At 45.0% G+C, this 18,058-nt stretch overlaps 1 protein-coding gene across 13 annotated transcripts in view; it reads left to right on the top strand.

The window, feature by feature from the left end:
- MAPKAP1 (MAPK associated protein 1) overlaps window positions 1-18,058 on the top strand; it is a 237,831-nt gene that overhangs the window by 152,852 nt on the left and 66,921 nt on the right. The window contains exon 10 of one of the 13 annotated variants that reach the window (XM_040225139.1): window positions 10,887-11,184. The exons of the other annotated variants lie outside the window; for them this stretch is intronic. Coding sequence (XP_040081073.1) covers window positions 10,887-10,900 — 14 coding nt within the window. The 3' untranslated portion in view covers window positions 10,901-11,184. Of the gene's footprint in view, window positions 1-10,886; window positions 11,185-18,058 lie in introns of those variants that run through there. 13 annotated transcript variants of the gene reach the window in all.

Below are 18,058 nucleotides of genomic sequence, written 5' to 3'. Positions count from 1 at the left end.
CACCCCACCTACCTCTTTCTTGCCCACACAGATGCACACGCGCACACACACACCCCAATATATAGAGAAAGGCATGCATCCAGCCCAGGCCATTTCGCTTGTCGCCGCCTGGGCATTTGTTCACCAGCAAATCTTTTTTTTTTTTTCCTGTGTTTAGAAAGAACTAGCTGGTAATTCACAAGACTGCACTTCACCTTATTTGATACTTTTTGTTGTTACCTGCTTGCTTTGTTATCAAACCTAGTTTCAAAAACAGATTTTTGGTTAAATAGTTTTAGTTTGGTACATAATATACAGTTCTTAGAAAATGCATCGTACTGGAAATCAGAAGTGTAGACAAAAAAGCTGTCACCCCTTAAGAGGTGTCATTTGGGGAGGCACATTGCAGGATGCGTCTGGCAGCTTTATGAACAGCACCAGCACCAAGGGCAACTGCAGGGGGTTAATGGGGACCCTGTATCATCCCTTGCCATGTGCCTGGTGAGTAAACTCCTAGAAGTTTCTGGGAATGGTGGCAAGTGAGGAAAAGGCTGCAACCAACAATCAGTGTCACAAAGTGGGGATGACTAATTCGCTGAGGAGATCGTTGAGACAGATGTTTAATTAGCTGAAGTCAGAGTGGATAAATTGGGAGAGGACTGCCTATGCAGAGAGATGCCTTTTTCCCTCATCTCTCATTTAACTGTGGGTTGGTTTTTTTTTTGTCCTTACTGTTTTCTTTTTGAAGATAACATTCTCAGAAACGGTGGGGAGCAGGAAAGAAGGGTTGGAGAGAAAGTAACCTGTGTTTACACTTACTGAAGAGTTACTGTATTCTGATATTTTTGTATTTAACCTTTACAGAAGTCTTGTGCGATGGGCATTATCTCCTTGCTGTGATGGAGAAAACTGAAGCTGTGTGCGTGCATATTGTGTACGTTTCTGTGTGCATACTCGTGTTAGTAATGCGTAAAGTAGGTGAGATATGAACCTAGACCCCTTAATTCTTGAGCCCATTTTTTTTTCCTGTACCACAGTTTCTCAAGAACACTTAAAATGCAGTGCAGATGAGGGAACTTTCTGGAGTAAAGGTATTGACAGGAGCTGGTATCACACAGGTATATGCATTTGCCAAAACTATCAAATAGTACTTGTAAAATATATGTGTTTCATTGTATGTAAATTTTACCAAAATATTAAAAAGATTCTTAAATGTTGAAAACCAGTTACTGTTAATCACACTGAAGTAATCAGCCATGACTGTACTGACATCTGTTCCTTACTTTGAAATACACTTTTTAAAAAAAAGATGGACTGAGGGATAGATATATGATAAAGCCAATACAGTAAGGTGTTAATTGTAGGATCTAGGTGGTGGTTACCTAGATTTTCAGTGTACCTTTCTTTTAATTTTTTGTGGTTTTAAAAAATGTTCATAAGAGAATAGGAAAGAACTCATTAAAATGTAAAAATGTATGATTTAAATTCTGCCCATATTGACATAAATTTCTGAACTTGCAAATATACATCCTCATGGCACAGAAAACACTAATATTCTTTTTGTAGGATGCTTTATCTTTCATTACTTCACATGTTAAATGATACCTTTGAGGTCACAGTTTCTTTCCACTGACCTCTAGTTTTAAGTAGCATGTGGAGTTATGAATGTAATAAGAATTGCTACCACTCATTGAATGTTCAAACTTTGCCAGGCAGTCTGCCACTTTTTAAAAAGATCATTTCAACTAACCTTAAAACAACTATTTGAATTGGTTGTTATTTTTGTTTTATAAATGAGAAAGCTAAAGCTCAGAGAAGCTGCAGGACTGGTCCTAGGTCACAAGTAAACTGGGAGCTGGGGCTTGAATCCAAGTTTGGGCTTCTAACCACGGTGCTGTCTTTCCTGGCAGAGGTGACAGGGTCCCCGGCTCAGTGGGAGCAGGGTGCTTTCCTCCCAGCTTCAGCTGATGAAAGCTGATGACAGTATGATTCGTGGAAGAGGCGTAGGTTGTGGAACCGGCCCAGCCCAAGTCCCCAACCCAGCTGTACCTTTAATACCAGCTGTGAGGGTAGGCAAGTCAAACCTTTCTACCTCAGTTATCTCTTCTGTCAGTAGGGGCAGTCCTGTCTACCTTGCAGGGTATTGTTGTTTTGACTGAATGCATGTAAAGCACTCAGTCTATAGGAGGCATTCAGTGAGTGTCACTGCCTTTATCCCCATGGCCACAGCCACACTAGGCATACTGTAAAACCTGGCTTTTTAGGTTGTGATTTCTTTCCTACCCATAGGACTTGGCCTTTGCCTGTGCTTTTTGTTTTTCCAGTAAATTAAGTTTATAGAGAGCTTGTACCCTGTAAAAGAACCAGTCTTTGAATTTGTTTGGATGTGGATCTGCCGGAAGCACACTTTACATGGAACAAGGAGAAAACTTGACCCAGAGCGTCAACTCTAATTGTTTTTGACTAACAAAACCCAAACCATATATATAGGGGTGGCTTAATGATCAGGGCTCATTTGTCATGTAGCTTATATCAGCAAATTTAATTTACTCCAACAAAGATTCTAGAGACAAAGTGAACAAACCATCATTGCCTGTATCAAACATGTTTACAAGTGACTTTTAAAAGCCCCTGTATTAACAGTGAGTAGCTCACAAAGGCTACTGCTTCTTCTCAGAAAACATTTAGAAGAAGAAACAGAATTAAATACCAATATGATTTTTGAGTGAATGACTACAGACAGAGAGGTTTGGGGTGCTGCCTCTGCCCCTTAATTTCCCCTACCAAGAGTCTTGATCTTCCCCAGAGGAAGTAGAAAGTCCCTTGCTTCTGCTGAAAGCCCTCTTTCTTGGGGCAGGCCATTAGTGTGTTTATCCTGTTAGGAGCTGCAAGCTCCTCTACCAAGACTGAATTTAGCCACCTGAAAAACCATCACTTTAGAACAGTTGCCCCTCCACAGAAGACTTCTCCAAGACCAGCCCAGGGACCTGAGACACCTACTCCTTCCTCACAGCTTTCGGAGGCCTGATCGTGGAGCTACTCTTTCCCCATAAGCAATTTAATAGACAGTTTTCACAGTTTCAGTAACTACTTTCCATAACAAGCTTTTCGTTTTTGAGTAAAGCCACAAATACTGGGCTTTCTGCAGCAGCTCTACATATTTTCAGAAAAATAGTCTTCAGTGAGGGTGTTCCTTTTTCTACTATACCTTACAGTGTTGCCCAGAGACAAAGATGACTTACAGTCAGGAGAAGACATCCGGAGTGGCACTGGGCAGCAAGTCTGGGGAGGACGTGTTGGCACCTGCTTCTCCCTAGATCCTGATCACAGCAGGCCAGTCGGCAAGTTGCAGAGACTCCACTGTGCCGGCAAACCAACTTTTCCAACAGAAAGACAGTGAGATGTGATTAAAACCCAAGTGCTGCAAGAGATACGAGGTGGTCTGTTGGAACTCCTCAATCTTCCCTTAAACTGTCACCACATAATTATAGAAATATCAAATCATAACCCCAGCTTCCCCACCCTTTGTTCTTGGCATACTGTGTTTAATAGAACAGTGTGAATTAGGATGAAGTTAAGACAAAGTGTGACTTAAGTCTGAAAAATCCCAAGGGTCCTTCAGACCCCTTGAGCACAGTGTGTTCCACACCAGACTCATCACTCAATAAATGTTGATGGAATCTCTGCTGCGTTGCAGGCATTGGAAAAGAATGACCCAGCCTCTTCCTCGAGAGCTCTTGTCCCAGTGGGGAGACGGCCAATAAAAAGTAAGCAAGCCAACAAGATGCCTCTGATGGAGAGTCTCTCTTCCAGCCTTTAGTCTGCCCACTTTCTGACAAAAAGGACTTCTGTGAGAGCCAGGTTTGTCATTTGAAGGGAGTGCATCTCACCCTCAAGATAGGGCATTGCCTCAGCCTTTCCATTTCAGTAGGTCATTTCCATGCACCTCCTAATTGGCTACCAACACCACTCTCTGATGCAGGAAGAAGTGTACAGGATAGCAGGAGCTGAGTGAATTCATGAACACTGAGGGACCCATTCAGGTCCACAGTGGAAATTGAGAGGCACCGGCCGTATCTCAGCCTTGGAACTGCTAGAGAGACACTGACCCTCAGCCACTCAGCCTAGCATCAGAGGGTTCCTGATACGTCAATCTTGCCAGATGTTGGAGAGTCCCTACCAAGGCAAAGGCTGAGAACCCTCCTTTCCTTTGGGAGAGGGTTTAGGATGGGGGCAGTGAGCTTTCACTGGAGTCAGATGGAGGCCCTTCATGCAGAAGAATGGGTTCCTTTTGGTTTACCAGCACCAGACCTCAGCAGCACCATAGGTGCCCGCAGTTGGTGGCTAACACGTGTTGTGGAATGAACTAAGGAGAAGCAGCAAGAGCCCGTCTACGGCCCACAGCTGCTGCTCTCCCTCCAGCCCAGGTCCAAGGCTGCTCATTTCCTATTTAGGAATGGACTTTGACTATTGGAGGTCAGACTTCCTTCAAGAATCAGATCATTGAATGAACAATGTAAATATCCTAAAAATGAAACGCAGCACACATCAGCTGAAATTAGTGTTGCCTCCCAGGTTTCCTTACTCACTTGGATCTCTCTTGAGTCCTGCGGGAGCCAGAGGAGTATGCCAGAAAGTCATTTTAAGTATTGATGATCAAGTAGGGAGGAGGAGGCTACTGCCCACGCTGTATCACAGGAAAATAAAATAGAATAAAACAAAGACGCTTCCAAAGGGGAGGGAAAGAGACCACACACTAAATCTTCATCTTCCCTAGCGGCCATTAAGAGGTGCTCTCTGATACTTATAATAATGTCTAAAACAACTGAATAGGAATGCTAAAAAGGAATATAAAAGTGAGTGTCAGAAGAAATAACATTTAAGCTGACTGCCTCTAAGGACGGACTCAGGGATGGGCAGGGAATTAACTGCTTTTTGCTATAGGACTTGTAGTATTAGAATTATAAAACTGTAGATATAGGTTACTTTGATAAGAGTAAGAGTAGTTTTTAAAATTTGTTAAAAAAAAAAAAAAAGACTTTGGAATTCTAGAGCTTAAAAAGCTTTCTCTTTTTCTGTCTTACTTACGTGGACTTTCTCTACTTGGAAATTTCCTGTTTCCCAAAAGCCACCATCCATTTCATCGTGTTGGATGTCAGTTTCCTATGAGAACATCATTATTAAATAGTTGCATCTCCAAACCTTTTAAGACCAGAACGTTATATAAGTGTAACTTACACTGTGATTTTGCCAACATCTTGTCTCTGTGACCTGTATTTTCCGTAGGTTAAAGCACAAACTATTAGCTGAGTTACTCTGTCCCATTCTAAGAGTGACTAATACCTCAAATATAAATGAAAACAGCTGCTTTTCCATAACATTGGAGTCCCAAACAGCTGTCACATGTTCATTTGGACTGTTTTTTCCCTTTTGTTTCTTTTTTTTTTTAAATCAAGACAAAAATGAGTTTACTGGATCTACGAATCTGTTTAAGTCTAACTTCTGTGGAGAGGTGGCAAAGAGATCGTAGAAAGGCCCATTGAGCTAGAATGTAGCTGTCCCAGTTACATCCTTACAATGAAAACCCTGTGATGAGACCCTTCTTCTGTGCCAGGAACATAAGGTCTGTAAGGGCCTGGCAGGGCTGCTGCTCGCCGGCTGCCTTCGCCAGCGAGCTGGGGCCTCCCAGCCGTTGTTCCCTCTCCAGCCGAAGAGACTGTGGAGTGCCACCCGCTGTCTTCCCAAAGCCTGAAGCTGCACACTCTCCTCCGCAGCCCTTGGGAGGATTGCTTTCATGGTGTGGCTGTTACCCAGCAGAAGCAGGCCTCCCTTACTGGCTTAAAGCTCGCCGCCACTGCGAGTTGGGTGACCGTGAGAACATCTCCCACTCTCAAGTTTCTTGCCTTAGTTTGATCTTCAATAAAATAAGGTCACAGCTAGATCACAGGCTGCTTGTTAGCAGTCTTAACTAAAAAGCTTAATCCCTGGGTTCTAGAAACATCTCCCTGGTTCCACTCCTGCTCCTGTACTTTTTTTAGCTGTTCGGTGAGTCACTTGGCTCCTTTGAACGTCATTTTCCTCTGTGCTTGCATGCTCAGTCACTTCAGTCGTGTCTGACTCTTTTTGCAACCCTATAGACTGTAACCCTCCGGACTTCCCTGTCCATGAGATGGTCCAGGCAAGAATACGGAAGTGGCTTGCCATTCCCTCCTTGAGGGGATCTTCCCAACCCAGGGATCAAACCCCACACCTCTTGCGTCTCCTGCATTGTAGGCAGATTCTCTACCCACTGAGCCACCTGGGAAGCCCTTCCTCATCTGTAAATGAGAATATTAATAGTATTTTCTTCACGGCATTGTTTAGAGAATTTGATAGAGATCTATATCAAACACCAAGCACTTAGCTGTTATTATTTTATTACTCAGTAAATATTAGTCCTGTCCCTTCCCTTCAGTTTCACTGTTAAGAGACCCAGTCATACTCAGAATTTTGTGATAGCACATGTTTTTTTATGTGTGTGACTGCTTTGAGTCTTGGTTCGGTAGAGACTCTAGCTGCTAAAGAACCCAGCTCAAATTTAGTCCACATTAGGTATGGCCCAGAATGTGTGCATCTGTCTGCCCAGCTGCTCGGTTGAGCTTTTCCAGGGGTCTGAGGCCCCTTGTCAGAGCAGCACAGCATCAGTGAGAACATAGGCCTGCACATGTAGGAATGACCTGCATTCCTCTGGAGCACTCTGCATCTGGGGCTGGATATGCAGAAGGGTTAAAAGCTGGAGAAACTTTTGTCATAAATTTTGTCTTCAGCGGGACTTCCCAGGGAACATCTGACATTAGCAGAGAGGAAACGCTGATTGGTCTCAGAGTCAGCTGAAGGAGACAGGAGCTGCCGCGGAAGCTGCTGGATTTACTGTTATTAGCAAGGCAAATGGAGAGCCAGCGGGGCAGCCAGCTCCCAGATAATAGATCTAACAAAAGGGAAACCTCCCAGAAAGGAAAATGGCTGGCAGCCACGACTCCTCTACTGCCATTTTTTCCATTGCTTTTGCCTTATTGTTTCGTGTATTTACCACAAGCAGGAGCATATTTTAACATCTTAGGTTATAAGTCACAATTGGCTTAAAGTAAAACAGCTTCCTACCTGTTTGATGGCTTCAGAGTTGAACATAATAAAGTGTGCAAAATTGTATTAATGTAAAAATAAATAGTTGCCATTTATTGAACACTTACTATGTGCCAGGCTCAGTGCTTTATATACATTATTATTTCATTTAATCTGTAAAACAACCTCATGAGTTAATAATTACCATTATCTCCAATTTAGAGATGAAGAAACAGTATTTACAGTCCTTGAGTAATTTTCCCAAGGTCTTTTTTTTTTTTAGCAAGGTAACATTCGTTTATAACATTTTATGAGTTTGAGTACATTATATTTCTTCTTTTGTGTACAGTACAGCAAACTCACCACCAAAAATTTTGTTTCCATTCATCACCGTAGAATTGATCCTCTTTACCTGTTTTGCCCTCCCCACCCCTACATCCCCTCTGGTGGCTCCTGTTCTGTTCTCTGTATCTGTATGTTTTTATTTGTTTTTTTCATTTACTTTGTTATTTTATGTTTGTTTTTAAATTCCACGTATGAGTGAAATCGTACAGTATTTGTCTTTTTCTGGCCAACTTATTTCACTTAGCATGATACCCTCAAAGCCCATTCATGTTGTTGCAAATGGCAGGGTTTCATCTTTTTTTATGACTGAGTAGTAGTCCTGTGTGTGTGTGTGTGTGTGTAGTAGTCCTGTGTGTGTGTTGTAGTCCTGTGTGTGTGTGTGTGTGTGTAGTAGTCCTGTGTGTGTGTTGTAGTCCTGTGTGTGTGTGTGTGTGTGTGTAGTAGTCCTGTATGTGTGTGTGTGTGTGTATGTAGTAGTCCTGTGTGTGTCTGTGTGTGTGTGTGTGTGTAGTAGTAGTCCTGTGTGTGTGTGTGTATAGTAGTCCTGTGTGTGTGTGTCCCAAGATCTGAAAGCTTGGTGGAGCTGGCATTTGACCCCTGCCATTAAGGTCTTACCCATCTAATGGAAGATACTGAGACAAGAGCCCACTTGGGTATTATGGATCCAGACAGAATACTAGCAATAAGAAAAGTGCTTCCTAAAGGCTTGTGTCCTGACTTAAGGCACAGCCCTGGTTGGTACAAAGGTGGTTAGAAGAAGGGGGACAGGCAGAGAGGAACTGGATTGGCAGATAGAGCCCATCTCTGAAGGATCTGGCTCCCCAAAACAGTGAGCAGGGTAAATGGGCGGTCGATACCCAAGGACTACACGACTAAGGGGGAACCACAGGCAGCCTAGACCAGGAAACATGATGTTCAGCATCCAGGGACAGCAGTACAGGTCCTGTGAGTTAAGTCACAAAGGCAACAAGTAAGCGAAAATCCTACTGTCAAAATGACCTCTAGGAAAAAGATTCTGATTCTGAAAAATTCCTGTCAAAGGCCAGTATCCTGTGGTTTTTCACTGAACTGAAATACAGCTAGCTTTTCTCTCTAGCATTAGAACAGATGAAAACTAAAAGTACCTGTATTTAAATACTAAAGTCAAACTTGGCACAGAAAGAGGCTCACACTGTAAGGGAACTGGAGAACTGAGACACCACCATCTACCCAATTAATTCATTTAGTCACTCATCACGCATTTACCAAGTCGAGTAGTTGCAAAGATAAATAAGACTGTTGCCTCACACCCACTCCCCATTGGGTCACAGCAAGTAGAATTCTCCAAACAGTTTCAGGTGTTGTCTTGGTCATGTCTCCCGTGTCTTTTTCCCTTCATTTTTGTCAAGCACGTGTGATTGAATTCAGATAAATGTGTAATTTATGAACAAAGAAATCCCGGCAGGTGGGTAGCATCAAGGCAAGCAGGATTTTCAGAGAGGCACACTGAGAACCTGGTGGGACCAGGCCTGGGGGCAGGGTCCTGGGCAGGGCTGGGCCAAGATCAAGAGCAGTGAGTTACTTGAGTGAGACAGAAAGTCCAACACTAGATGAAAAGAAAGGAAGTCTCGATTTTGCACTTTGGCCTGAGATTGCAAAACTCTTGGCCTGGAGCAGAGCCCAGAGGTGTGAAGTGGTACAGCTTGTCCCATCGTAGAGCCCAGGTTATACCTGGGGGCTAACCGTAGTGGTGGGGGCGGGGCGGGGGGTAGTTGACAGACCGGAGGGACAGGCAGCATGGGTGAAGGGAGTGGCCCGGCATGGCGTGGAGGTGGGGGACCATGCAGTGTGTGCACCAGGTGGCGAGGGGCTGCGTTTGGCTGGATCATAGAGAACATGGAAGAACAAGAAATTAAGATGGATAGACGGTTTGGAGAGTAGGCTGAGGAGTAGGCCGTGGGGAGCTTGTGAAAGAATTTTTTTTTAATTGGGGTTTATTAATAGTTGCTTTACAATAGTGTGTCAGTTTCTAATGTACAACAAAGTGAATCAGCTATGTGTACACGTATGTCCTCACCCTCTTCAACCTCCCTCCCCCTCACCCCCATCCTACCCATCTAGGTAATCACAGAACACCGAGCTAAGCTCCCTGTGCTATACAGCAGGTTCCCACTGCTGCTACTGCTGCTAAGTCGCTTCGGTCGTGTCCGACTCTGTGCGACCCCATAGACGGCAGCCCACCAGACTCCCCCGTCCCTGGGATTCTCCAGGCAAGAACACTGGAGTGGGTTGCCATTTCCTTCTCCAGTGCATGAAAGTGGAAAGTGAAAGTGAAGTCACTCAGTCATGTCTGACTCTTAACGACCCCATGGACTGCAGCCTACCAGGCTCCTCCATCCATGGATTTTCCAGGCAAGAGTACTGGAGTGGGGTGCCATTGCCTTCTCCGAGGTTCCCACTAGCTAGCTACTTAACACATGATAGCTTGTGTATGTCAATGCCAATCTCCCCATTCATCCCACCCCTGAAAAGGATTTTAAGCATGGAAGTGATAACCTTCAGAGTTTGACTGCAGAAGGCACCCTCTGATGAAAATGTAGGGTAAATGGATCACTGGAGGCAGCTTGAGAGACCATCCTTTGGGCTGGGTGATAAGCATGCCAGGAAGACTTGGTGAGTGGATAGAGTCTGCGGAACTTGGGGCTGACCTAATGTCAGCAACAAGGAGGACAGCTAAATGAGAAGTACTCCAAACTTGAGGGGCTTCGTTTACTGTGCCAGACCCTCAAAGGCCAGAATCAGTCTTCTTCGCCTTTCTGTCTGTCGTGTCTAGCCCAGGGTATGGCACATGGTAGGAGTTCAACAAACAACTGAGTTAATTCATTGGGAGACTCATGGTATCATCATTGGAAACCCAGTTACAAGGAAAAGGTTTGAGAAGGGAAGGTTAATGAGTTTACAGTTAATTGTCTTATAAAATTAGAAGCAAAAAAGTGCTCAGAGTTCTCTCCCTTCCCACAAAAGGCAGGCCCAAGCCATCCACTGTCAGTGGTGCTTCCTTGGGGGAGTTGGTGGAGACCCCTAAGAAAACCTGCAGCCTGCTGTCCCTCCCACGGCTAGAACCCCTTCCACCAGGGCCATGAGCACCAGTTTTTGTTTACAGAGCACCATTACTCCAGGGGCTTCACTGCGTCTGCTTAACAGCCTGTCAGGTACGTGCAACTATTAGCCTCATGTTACAGAGGAGGAGACTGGGGTTCAGAGAGGGTGTTATTTACCCAAGCCAGTCTCTGGTGGAAGCAGATTTGAGTGTGAAGCCCCAGATTCCACTGTATCATAACAGCATCTGGTGATTGAGAACAGTTGGCCCTTAGCTTGCTCTCCATTGACTCAGGTTGGAGTCCCTGCTTTTATATGGTTCAGAAAAGGCTGCAGACAAATGAAGTCTCCTTTTTGTTTGTTTCTTTTGTTTTTGTTCTTAGGTGCTTGTGACTAAATTCACTAATTTCACTGGCTGTCAAGGCTGTGTTAAGGAAAATGGGTTTGATCTGCTGTGGTTTTTGAGTACTGGACTGAATGTCAGAAGCCTTTGCCGTCATGGGAGATTCTGTCACTCTGGATTTACTGTCTGTTCCCCACAGCCGAATTCCTCAGCAGTGTGCTTTAGCACTCTGGCTCCCCATCAACCAGTTTTGGCATTTATTTGAATGCATTACCCCACTGGTTTCCATAAACTATTTTACAATTGTTTAAAATAAATGACTGTTTATTTCCACAAAACCATCTGTATTTCTTTACAGAGCAACAGATAACTGTATGTAAAATTTGGTAATGTCACAGTGACTTGAGTTAAGAGAAACAGATTGGGTTGAAAAATTGGACGCTAAGGGACAGTGTTAAAGGTTTCCATTCTCTCTAATAAGTGATATCTGGATTTGAAGGAAGAAAAAATATTTCTTTTTTTTACAAGTAACATCTGGCCTCCTTTCTCCAAAGGGAGTACACCCACACCAGCTGGGTGGGGACGGATTATGGACTCTAGGACTTCTCAGGATGGCAGAGTGTCTGGCCCTGCACCACCCTCCCTGCCTGAACTGATGTGTGGAAGGCTGCTCTCCAGTGGCTTCCAGCCTTTTCCATGTTCTGAAGTTTTAGGTTGTCCAGGCCTTCCCTCTTCTCTTTGTGATGTTCGGACACAGTTGCTGTGGCTAGAGAAGACAGGCCTGGATGAGGGAACAGACTGACTAAGAGGTAGGACTGGCCTGGGTCAGTGGTGGTTTTCTGTTCTCCAGCCAGTATCCAAAGCAGCCAAGTGGCTCAGCTTTATCTGCCCTAGCTCCATCCATCCCCAGGAAACCCATTCAGGTTTGGGACACTGCTGGGAGTCTCCAACCAAAGGGGATGTTTGGAGTCCAGTGGAGGTGGAGCGTCAAGTCAGATGGTTTGGATGGGGGGCAGGCCGGCTGAGCTTCAGGTTCGTCAAGTACAACCATCCTGGTGCCTCAGCCATCCTGGGAATGCAGGACCGTGGAAATGTGCTCCCCTCAGCCAGTGGGCGTGTGGAAAGTATGAGAGACAAGCCCACTCAGAGATCTTTTTAGAATGAGCCTCACGGAGAAGTCAGGCAGTGGCACCTGGGCAGAACTTTGATTCCTCGAGCGGGAGAGCACGAGTGCTGGAAGAGTGAAGTAGAGGTCATTCCAGACAGAGGCACAGTGGGCTGAAACGGCCCAGTTTTAGAGGATATTTCTAGATTATTATGTCATTAGGTGGGAGGTGGAGAAGAGGGAAATGAGACCAGTGTGGCAGACCTAGAGGCTGCAGCCCCTTCTGGAGACCTGGAAACACCCGCTTCTCCCTCTGTCTCTCCGAGTGCTGCTTGGAAGGCAGAAGCGACAATCCAGGTACATGACTTAGTGGATCCTTGAAGAACTCTTAAGAGCTGGGTTCCGTTGTCATCCCCCTTTTACAGATGTGAAAGTCAGGCACAGAAAGGTTAAGTAAATTGCTCAGGGTCACACAGCTAATAAGTGGTGAAGCTGAAAATTCAAACCCAAGCAGTCTGGCTTACAGCTGTTACACCATACCTCTCAAATGGTTTGGGGGTCAGGGAACCCCTGGATGGACACACACACACAGTTGAGCCTAGAGCAGGAATCAGATCAGACCTTCTCCCTACCCACCTCGTCTCAAAGCCTGAGCTGAGGAAGGCGTCAGGACTGCCGCAGGAGGGGGTTGAATAGGCCAGACAGACAGTATGGGATCCCTGCTGGGTTCCACTATACTGTCTGGAATCCACAAGGAGGACAGGGCAGGCCTGGGGTGGGCAGTGTGGCCCTCAGTCTGTGGTCACTGGCTCTCTTTGGGAGTGGCCTCTGGGCACAGCAGGCAGCCTCAGATGCTTCATTCATCTTCACCTTTGCTGCCCAGCTCCTTTGAGCAGCTCCGGAAACCGCTGGGGCCCACTCGATGGCTTGACCTAGGACCACGGGAGCTGCTGAACAGGCTCTGTGCCATTTTAGTTCCTGGCTCTCCAGCAGCCACTGAGCCCACATCACCTGAAGGGAGGCTCCAGGGGCCTCAGTCCCTAGTCTGGTCCTGCTGGAATCATCACTAAGGTTATTCAACCTCATTTTTTAAAACTGGATTTTTAATGACAGTAGTATTACTAATATATGCCCTCTGTGAAAAAGCCAAACAAGATAGAAATCTGTAAAGAAAGCAAAAGCCTTCAGCTTTGCTACTGCTTCACCCTACACCTGATGTAATTCTAAAAGAATAACCGTGAGAACAGTTTGACTCACAGCCTTCCAGATTATGTTTCTATGTGGATGTGTTATCAACAAACATGCACGCACACACAGGCGATGAAAGAGCGCTTCTTAATTCTAACAGGGAGTCGGACAGGGCTGCAGAGAGGAGGGGAGCTGCCCAAGGGTGTGCCTCCTGACGCCTCCCCCGACACCTCTCATATGTAAATGCACATATGCAGCTGGGGTTTTACTTTATTAAAATGGAGCGTGTGCTATACCTTCTGTATCTTTTTAAATTTAGTAAATATATCAAAGTAATCTTCCCATGTCTTTTTTTTTTAATTTATTTATTTATTTATTTTTAATTTTTACTTTACAATTCTGTATTGGTTTTGGCATAGATTGACATGTTTATTAAGCTTAATTTTTTTAACAGCTCCATAACATCCCAGCATACAGATATACTGTTTTTACTTTCTAGTTTCCTGCTAGAGGATATTTAAATTGTGTGCACTTTTTAGTATTAAAACAGTGCTACAGTGAACATCTTTGAACACACATCATCATGTGCTTGGAGTCATGTTTCTTAGGCTAGATTCCTTTGTGGGTCATTGTCCAAGTCTTTTGCGACCCCATTGACCGTAGCCCATGAGGCTCCTCTGTCCTTGGGATTTCCCAGGACAGAATACTGGTGTGTGTTATCACTCAGACACGTCCGACTCTTAGTGACCCCTTGGACTGTAGCCCACCAGGCTCCTCTGTTCATGGAATTCTGCAGGCAAGAATCCTGGAGTGGGTTGCCGTTTCCTTCTCCAGGGGATCTTCCCGACCCAGGGATCGAACCTGCGTGTCCTGCACTGGCCGGCGAGCTCTTCACCACTGAGCCACCAGGGATGCCCTTGTTGGGTCAGGGTAGTTCAGTTTTAAATGGCGCCTTGTTGCAGTCGTTCTGTTTAACAGCGGAAACCACCACTACCCCCGAGCACCTACAAAGAGCCCATTGGCTGTGCTGGAGCTCTGAGAGTAGAGTTGGGGTTTTAATTTTGTTGTTGTTGTTTTTCCTTCTTTTGGCTGCACTTTGAGGCATGTGGGATCTTAGTTCCCAACCAGGGATCAAACCTCCACCCCCTGCATTGGAAGCATGGAGTCTTAATCACTGGACCCCTGGAAGTCCTGAGTTGTATTTTTTAAAAATCCCTCCCATCTTCGTCTTCAGAGTGCCCTGACTGGAGGCAAGGGGGCGGAGGAGGACAATGACAAATAGATATCAGTGCTTCTAATACAGCCTGCCCCGGGCACTGAGAGGAACACCGCCCCAAAGAGGCGATGAAAGAGCGCTTCTTAATTCTGACAGGGAGTCGGACCGGGCTGCAGAGAGGAGGGGAACTGCCCAAGGGTGTGCCTCCCGACGCCTCTCAGGAGCCCTTCTGTGAGGCTGGGTGTTCAAGAAGAAATTTGTTCCGAAGAATTATGGTGCTCTTGCATTTTCTCCTACACAAAGAAGAAAATCTCAGCTGCACGCCCTTTCCTTTCCTCCTCTTGGCACTTTCTGATTGATGATTGGAAATGATGGCAATACATAAACTATTTTTCTTTTTATTTTATGACCTGGTAATAGCAGTAACATATTTCCAGTAAATGTTTTCTATCGCAATAAAAAAGTTGTAACAAGACTAGAAATGGGTATAGTTAAACCCTAAAGAAATCACACTTTCAGAACTGTGGATTGAGGCAGTAACTCTGTAAATCATTTAACTTGGAAAGAGGCCCCCTCCCCCCGGCAAAGTCGGGGCACGCAGATGGCGCTCGCTTTAAGCGCTCAGGAGATAGGTGCCCGCATGAGGGCTGAGGGGCTCTCGGTTTCAGCCCCTCGAGACCCACTGTCCACTCTCCCTCCTGGTCTCCCACCCACTGTCTTCACTCCTTTCTGAACTGATAAATTGTCTCAACCTTACAATTCTTTTTTTCTAACCCCAAATTCAAGAAGATTGTAGAAAGCTCTTCCTGGAACACAGCATGGCAGTGTGGTTAAGAGCACAAGCCTGGACTCACACACCTGGATTCTCCTCCTGGCCTCACTTTCGACACGTGGCTTAACCACTCTGTGTGTTTTCCTCCTCCATAAAATGGGCTTAGAATAGGGCCTGCCTCATAGTTTTATGATTCAGAAAATTAATCCAGCTAAAGGACTTTGTTAAGGGCCAGGAAAGTCCTCAATGTCTGTCACTGTTGTTATACTCTAAAAGAGCAAACTGATGATTTTGTTTAAATTTGCATAGCAGTATAACAGCTGACATTTGCTGAGTGCTTGTTATATCCTAGCCACTGTGTTCTGTGTAATCTTTGCAATTACTCCACGAAGGTTTAGACCAACTCATTTGCCCGGTGTCACAGAGTCTTTGTAAAAAAGCCAAGATTTTAACCCAAGTCTTTTAAACTCAAAACTCAAACTTTAACCACCCCGTGTCCACCTTCTAGGATTAGATGCTCACAACAAGAACAGGGAGGGTTACATTTTGTTTTTGCCTCTTTTTGTTTTGAACAGTGAGTTTCGGTTCTACTTGGGGATCTTACTGTCCCCTGGCAGACAGCCTCTCACCTAGCTCTGAGGAACTGCTCTGAAGAAGTATGAGAGGAGCCAGGATACATATGAATTTTTTGGCTGGGACGTACAAGTAATCATGTACACATCCTGGTATAAGATTACTGCTAATCACAAAAAAAAAAAAAACAAGAACAGATCTATCAAGATGGTTACACTTTGAATAGTTCTGTCTCACACCAGACATGTCCTCCTTTGTCTGGGAAAAATTTAAAGCCAATAATGTTGAAAGCTTATGCTCTCAGAACTCCAGGGCCAGACAAAAAGAAGCACTTTTATTCCCCTGTTTGGAGGCAGAGTTGCCTTGTCCCCAGCTGGAGCTTGTTTAGGCTCTGTTACTCCTCAGAGGATGGATGGCTGCTGCTTCTGTGTGTCCGGTACCCTTAACATGCTCTAAAAATTAGTCCTTCCCCAGCCTTTGTCTTTAATTTCTGGTTCTAGCTGACACCTTCATTAATGGTCCGGTGCAAGCTTTCTGTCGACGTGAAGACGACTGTGTGAAAGTGGTTTTGCTGCCCTATCAATAATGGTCATAATTTCCCCAATACTCTCATCAGCAGTGAATTGAGTCTTGCAGCAAAGAAATGGAAACCCCAGTGCAGTGGTTTTAAAGCGATTTGTCTTGTAGACGGAGTCTTATTTCAGTAAAATCAGGTCAGTGCAGCACTGCTGGGTCAGATCTAAGTCAGATACAAATTAGTTGGAGGAAATTGATCATTCCAACCTTTAGGTTATTTTTAGCTTCTGTAGCTTTTTAATATCTCTTTTTTTCCCCTTTATTTACCTTTGCGTTCATAAAGCTTAATAAAGTTTAAATATCTTCTCAGTTTCCACCAAGCCTTGGACAATAGGAAAGCATGCTACCTCCCACCCCATGGTAGCAGCCTTTCTTCACAGTTTTGGGGGCTCACTCCAGTTACAATGTTGTTTGAACACTTAAACCCACTCCTGCTCATCCTCTGGCCGGCCCTCTTTCTGGGGTTTGTTTATTGCCCACACTGGCCCCTCGACCAGTCTGTTCTTCATTGCTATTGAAAGTTAATGGGGGCAAAATTGCATTCCCAAACATTTGAACCTGAAGTGGCCAGGCCCGAACTTAGTTGATCTCTGGTGATCGGTTCAATTTAGTTACGATTTTTTGCCATTAGGCTGGGGCTGAATGATGGTGATTTGGTTGAGGCCAAATGTCTGAAGAAAATTGGCTCTCTGATAAGAGTGCTGTTATCAGAGGGGGCTACCTTCTCATTTACATTTAGATGAGTATTGATTATTTATTTACTCAGAGAAGTGAGATTCGTTTCCAATCTTATCTTTCTCGTCTCTGCTTGTCAGCAGAAAGAGAGATAGAGCTCCTGACATCAGGCCAAGATAACAGCACTTTGTAGTAAAGATAAAAGTTGGAATGGGCCTTTTTCTAGTCTTGACTGAAAGGATAAGTTTTAAAAATTAGAACTGATGGGTCATGCTTTCAAAACCTTTCCTGAAGGTTTTGCAGTTTAACTAGGTGGGAGAATTGGTTTATTGGAACAGCCTTGGTCTTTCTTCTTTTGTAATAGGAATTGTATTTAATTTGATTATATTCGGCTGTTTCACTGAGAGCAAATTGTGTATTGGCTCAGAAGAGGCTGAAGTGTGACCTTATTGTCATGTCAGCTTGTTCCTTTCTTATTATTTAAATTCTAAATGATCCAATCCAAGCCTCAGAGGGGGTATAAGCTACAGTGGTTATCACTTGACTGTAATTCAGTTCAAACAGAAAATGGCTGTGGTCACTCCTAAAGGAAGAGTTACAAGCGATGGAGCTGACACTAAATGCAGACGTTGTAGGGTCGCTTAGATATTGACAGCATCAGCTTGTCGGCGATGGCTTTGGCTCAGGGAGGAACTCGGGATCCAGCCGGCCCCTGCCACAGATCGGACGAGGCTTACGGCTTGGCGCAGCTTGCCTCTTGTGGGTCTCCCTGCCACCAGTCTTCTCAGCCCACTGTCGACAGAGCCGCCAGGAGAGGTGTGCCACAGTATAAAGCTGGTTGTGCCACTGCCCTGCTGTTAGCATCTGTTGCTTACAAGAGAGAGCTTAGACTTTGACCAGCATTCTGGGCCAAGCCTCCCAGCCCCAGCTTCCTCTTGAACCCCCACAGAACCGAGACCTTTTGTCCACCTTATTTCCTTTGGGCCCCGGGCAGGGGGCTCTTCAGAACTTCCTTGCCTTTGCACATTCTGTTCCTTCTATAGGAATGTGCTACTTCCCCCTTCTTCTCCCAGCTCCCAGCTCTGCTTCAAGACTCAGTTCAGATGT

Source organism: Oryx dammah, unplaced genomic scaffold, assembly GCF_014754425.2.
Source record: "Oryx dammah isolate SB20612 unplaced genomic scaffold, SCBI_Odam_1.1 HiC_scaffold_25, whole genome shotgun sequence".
Lineage (NCBI taxonomy): Eukaryota > Metazoa > Chordata > Mammalia > Artiodactyla > Bovidae > Oryx > Oryx dammah.
This window is presented reverse-complemented; position numbering and strand designations above follow the sequence as displayed.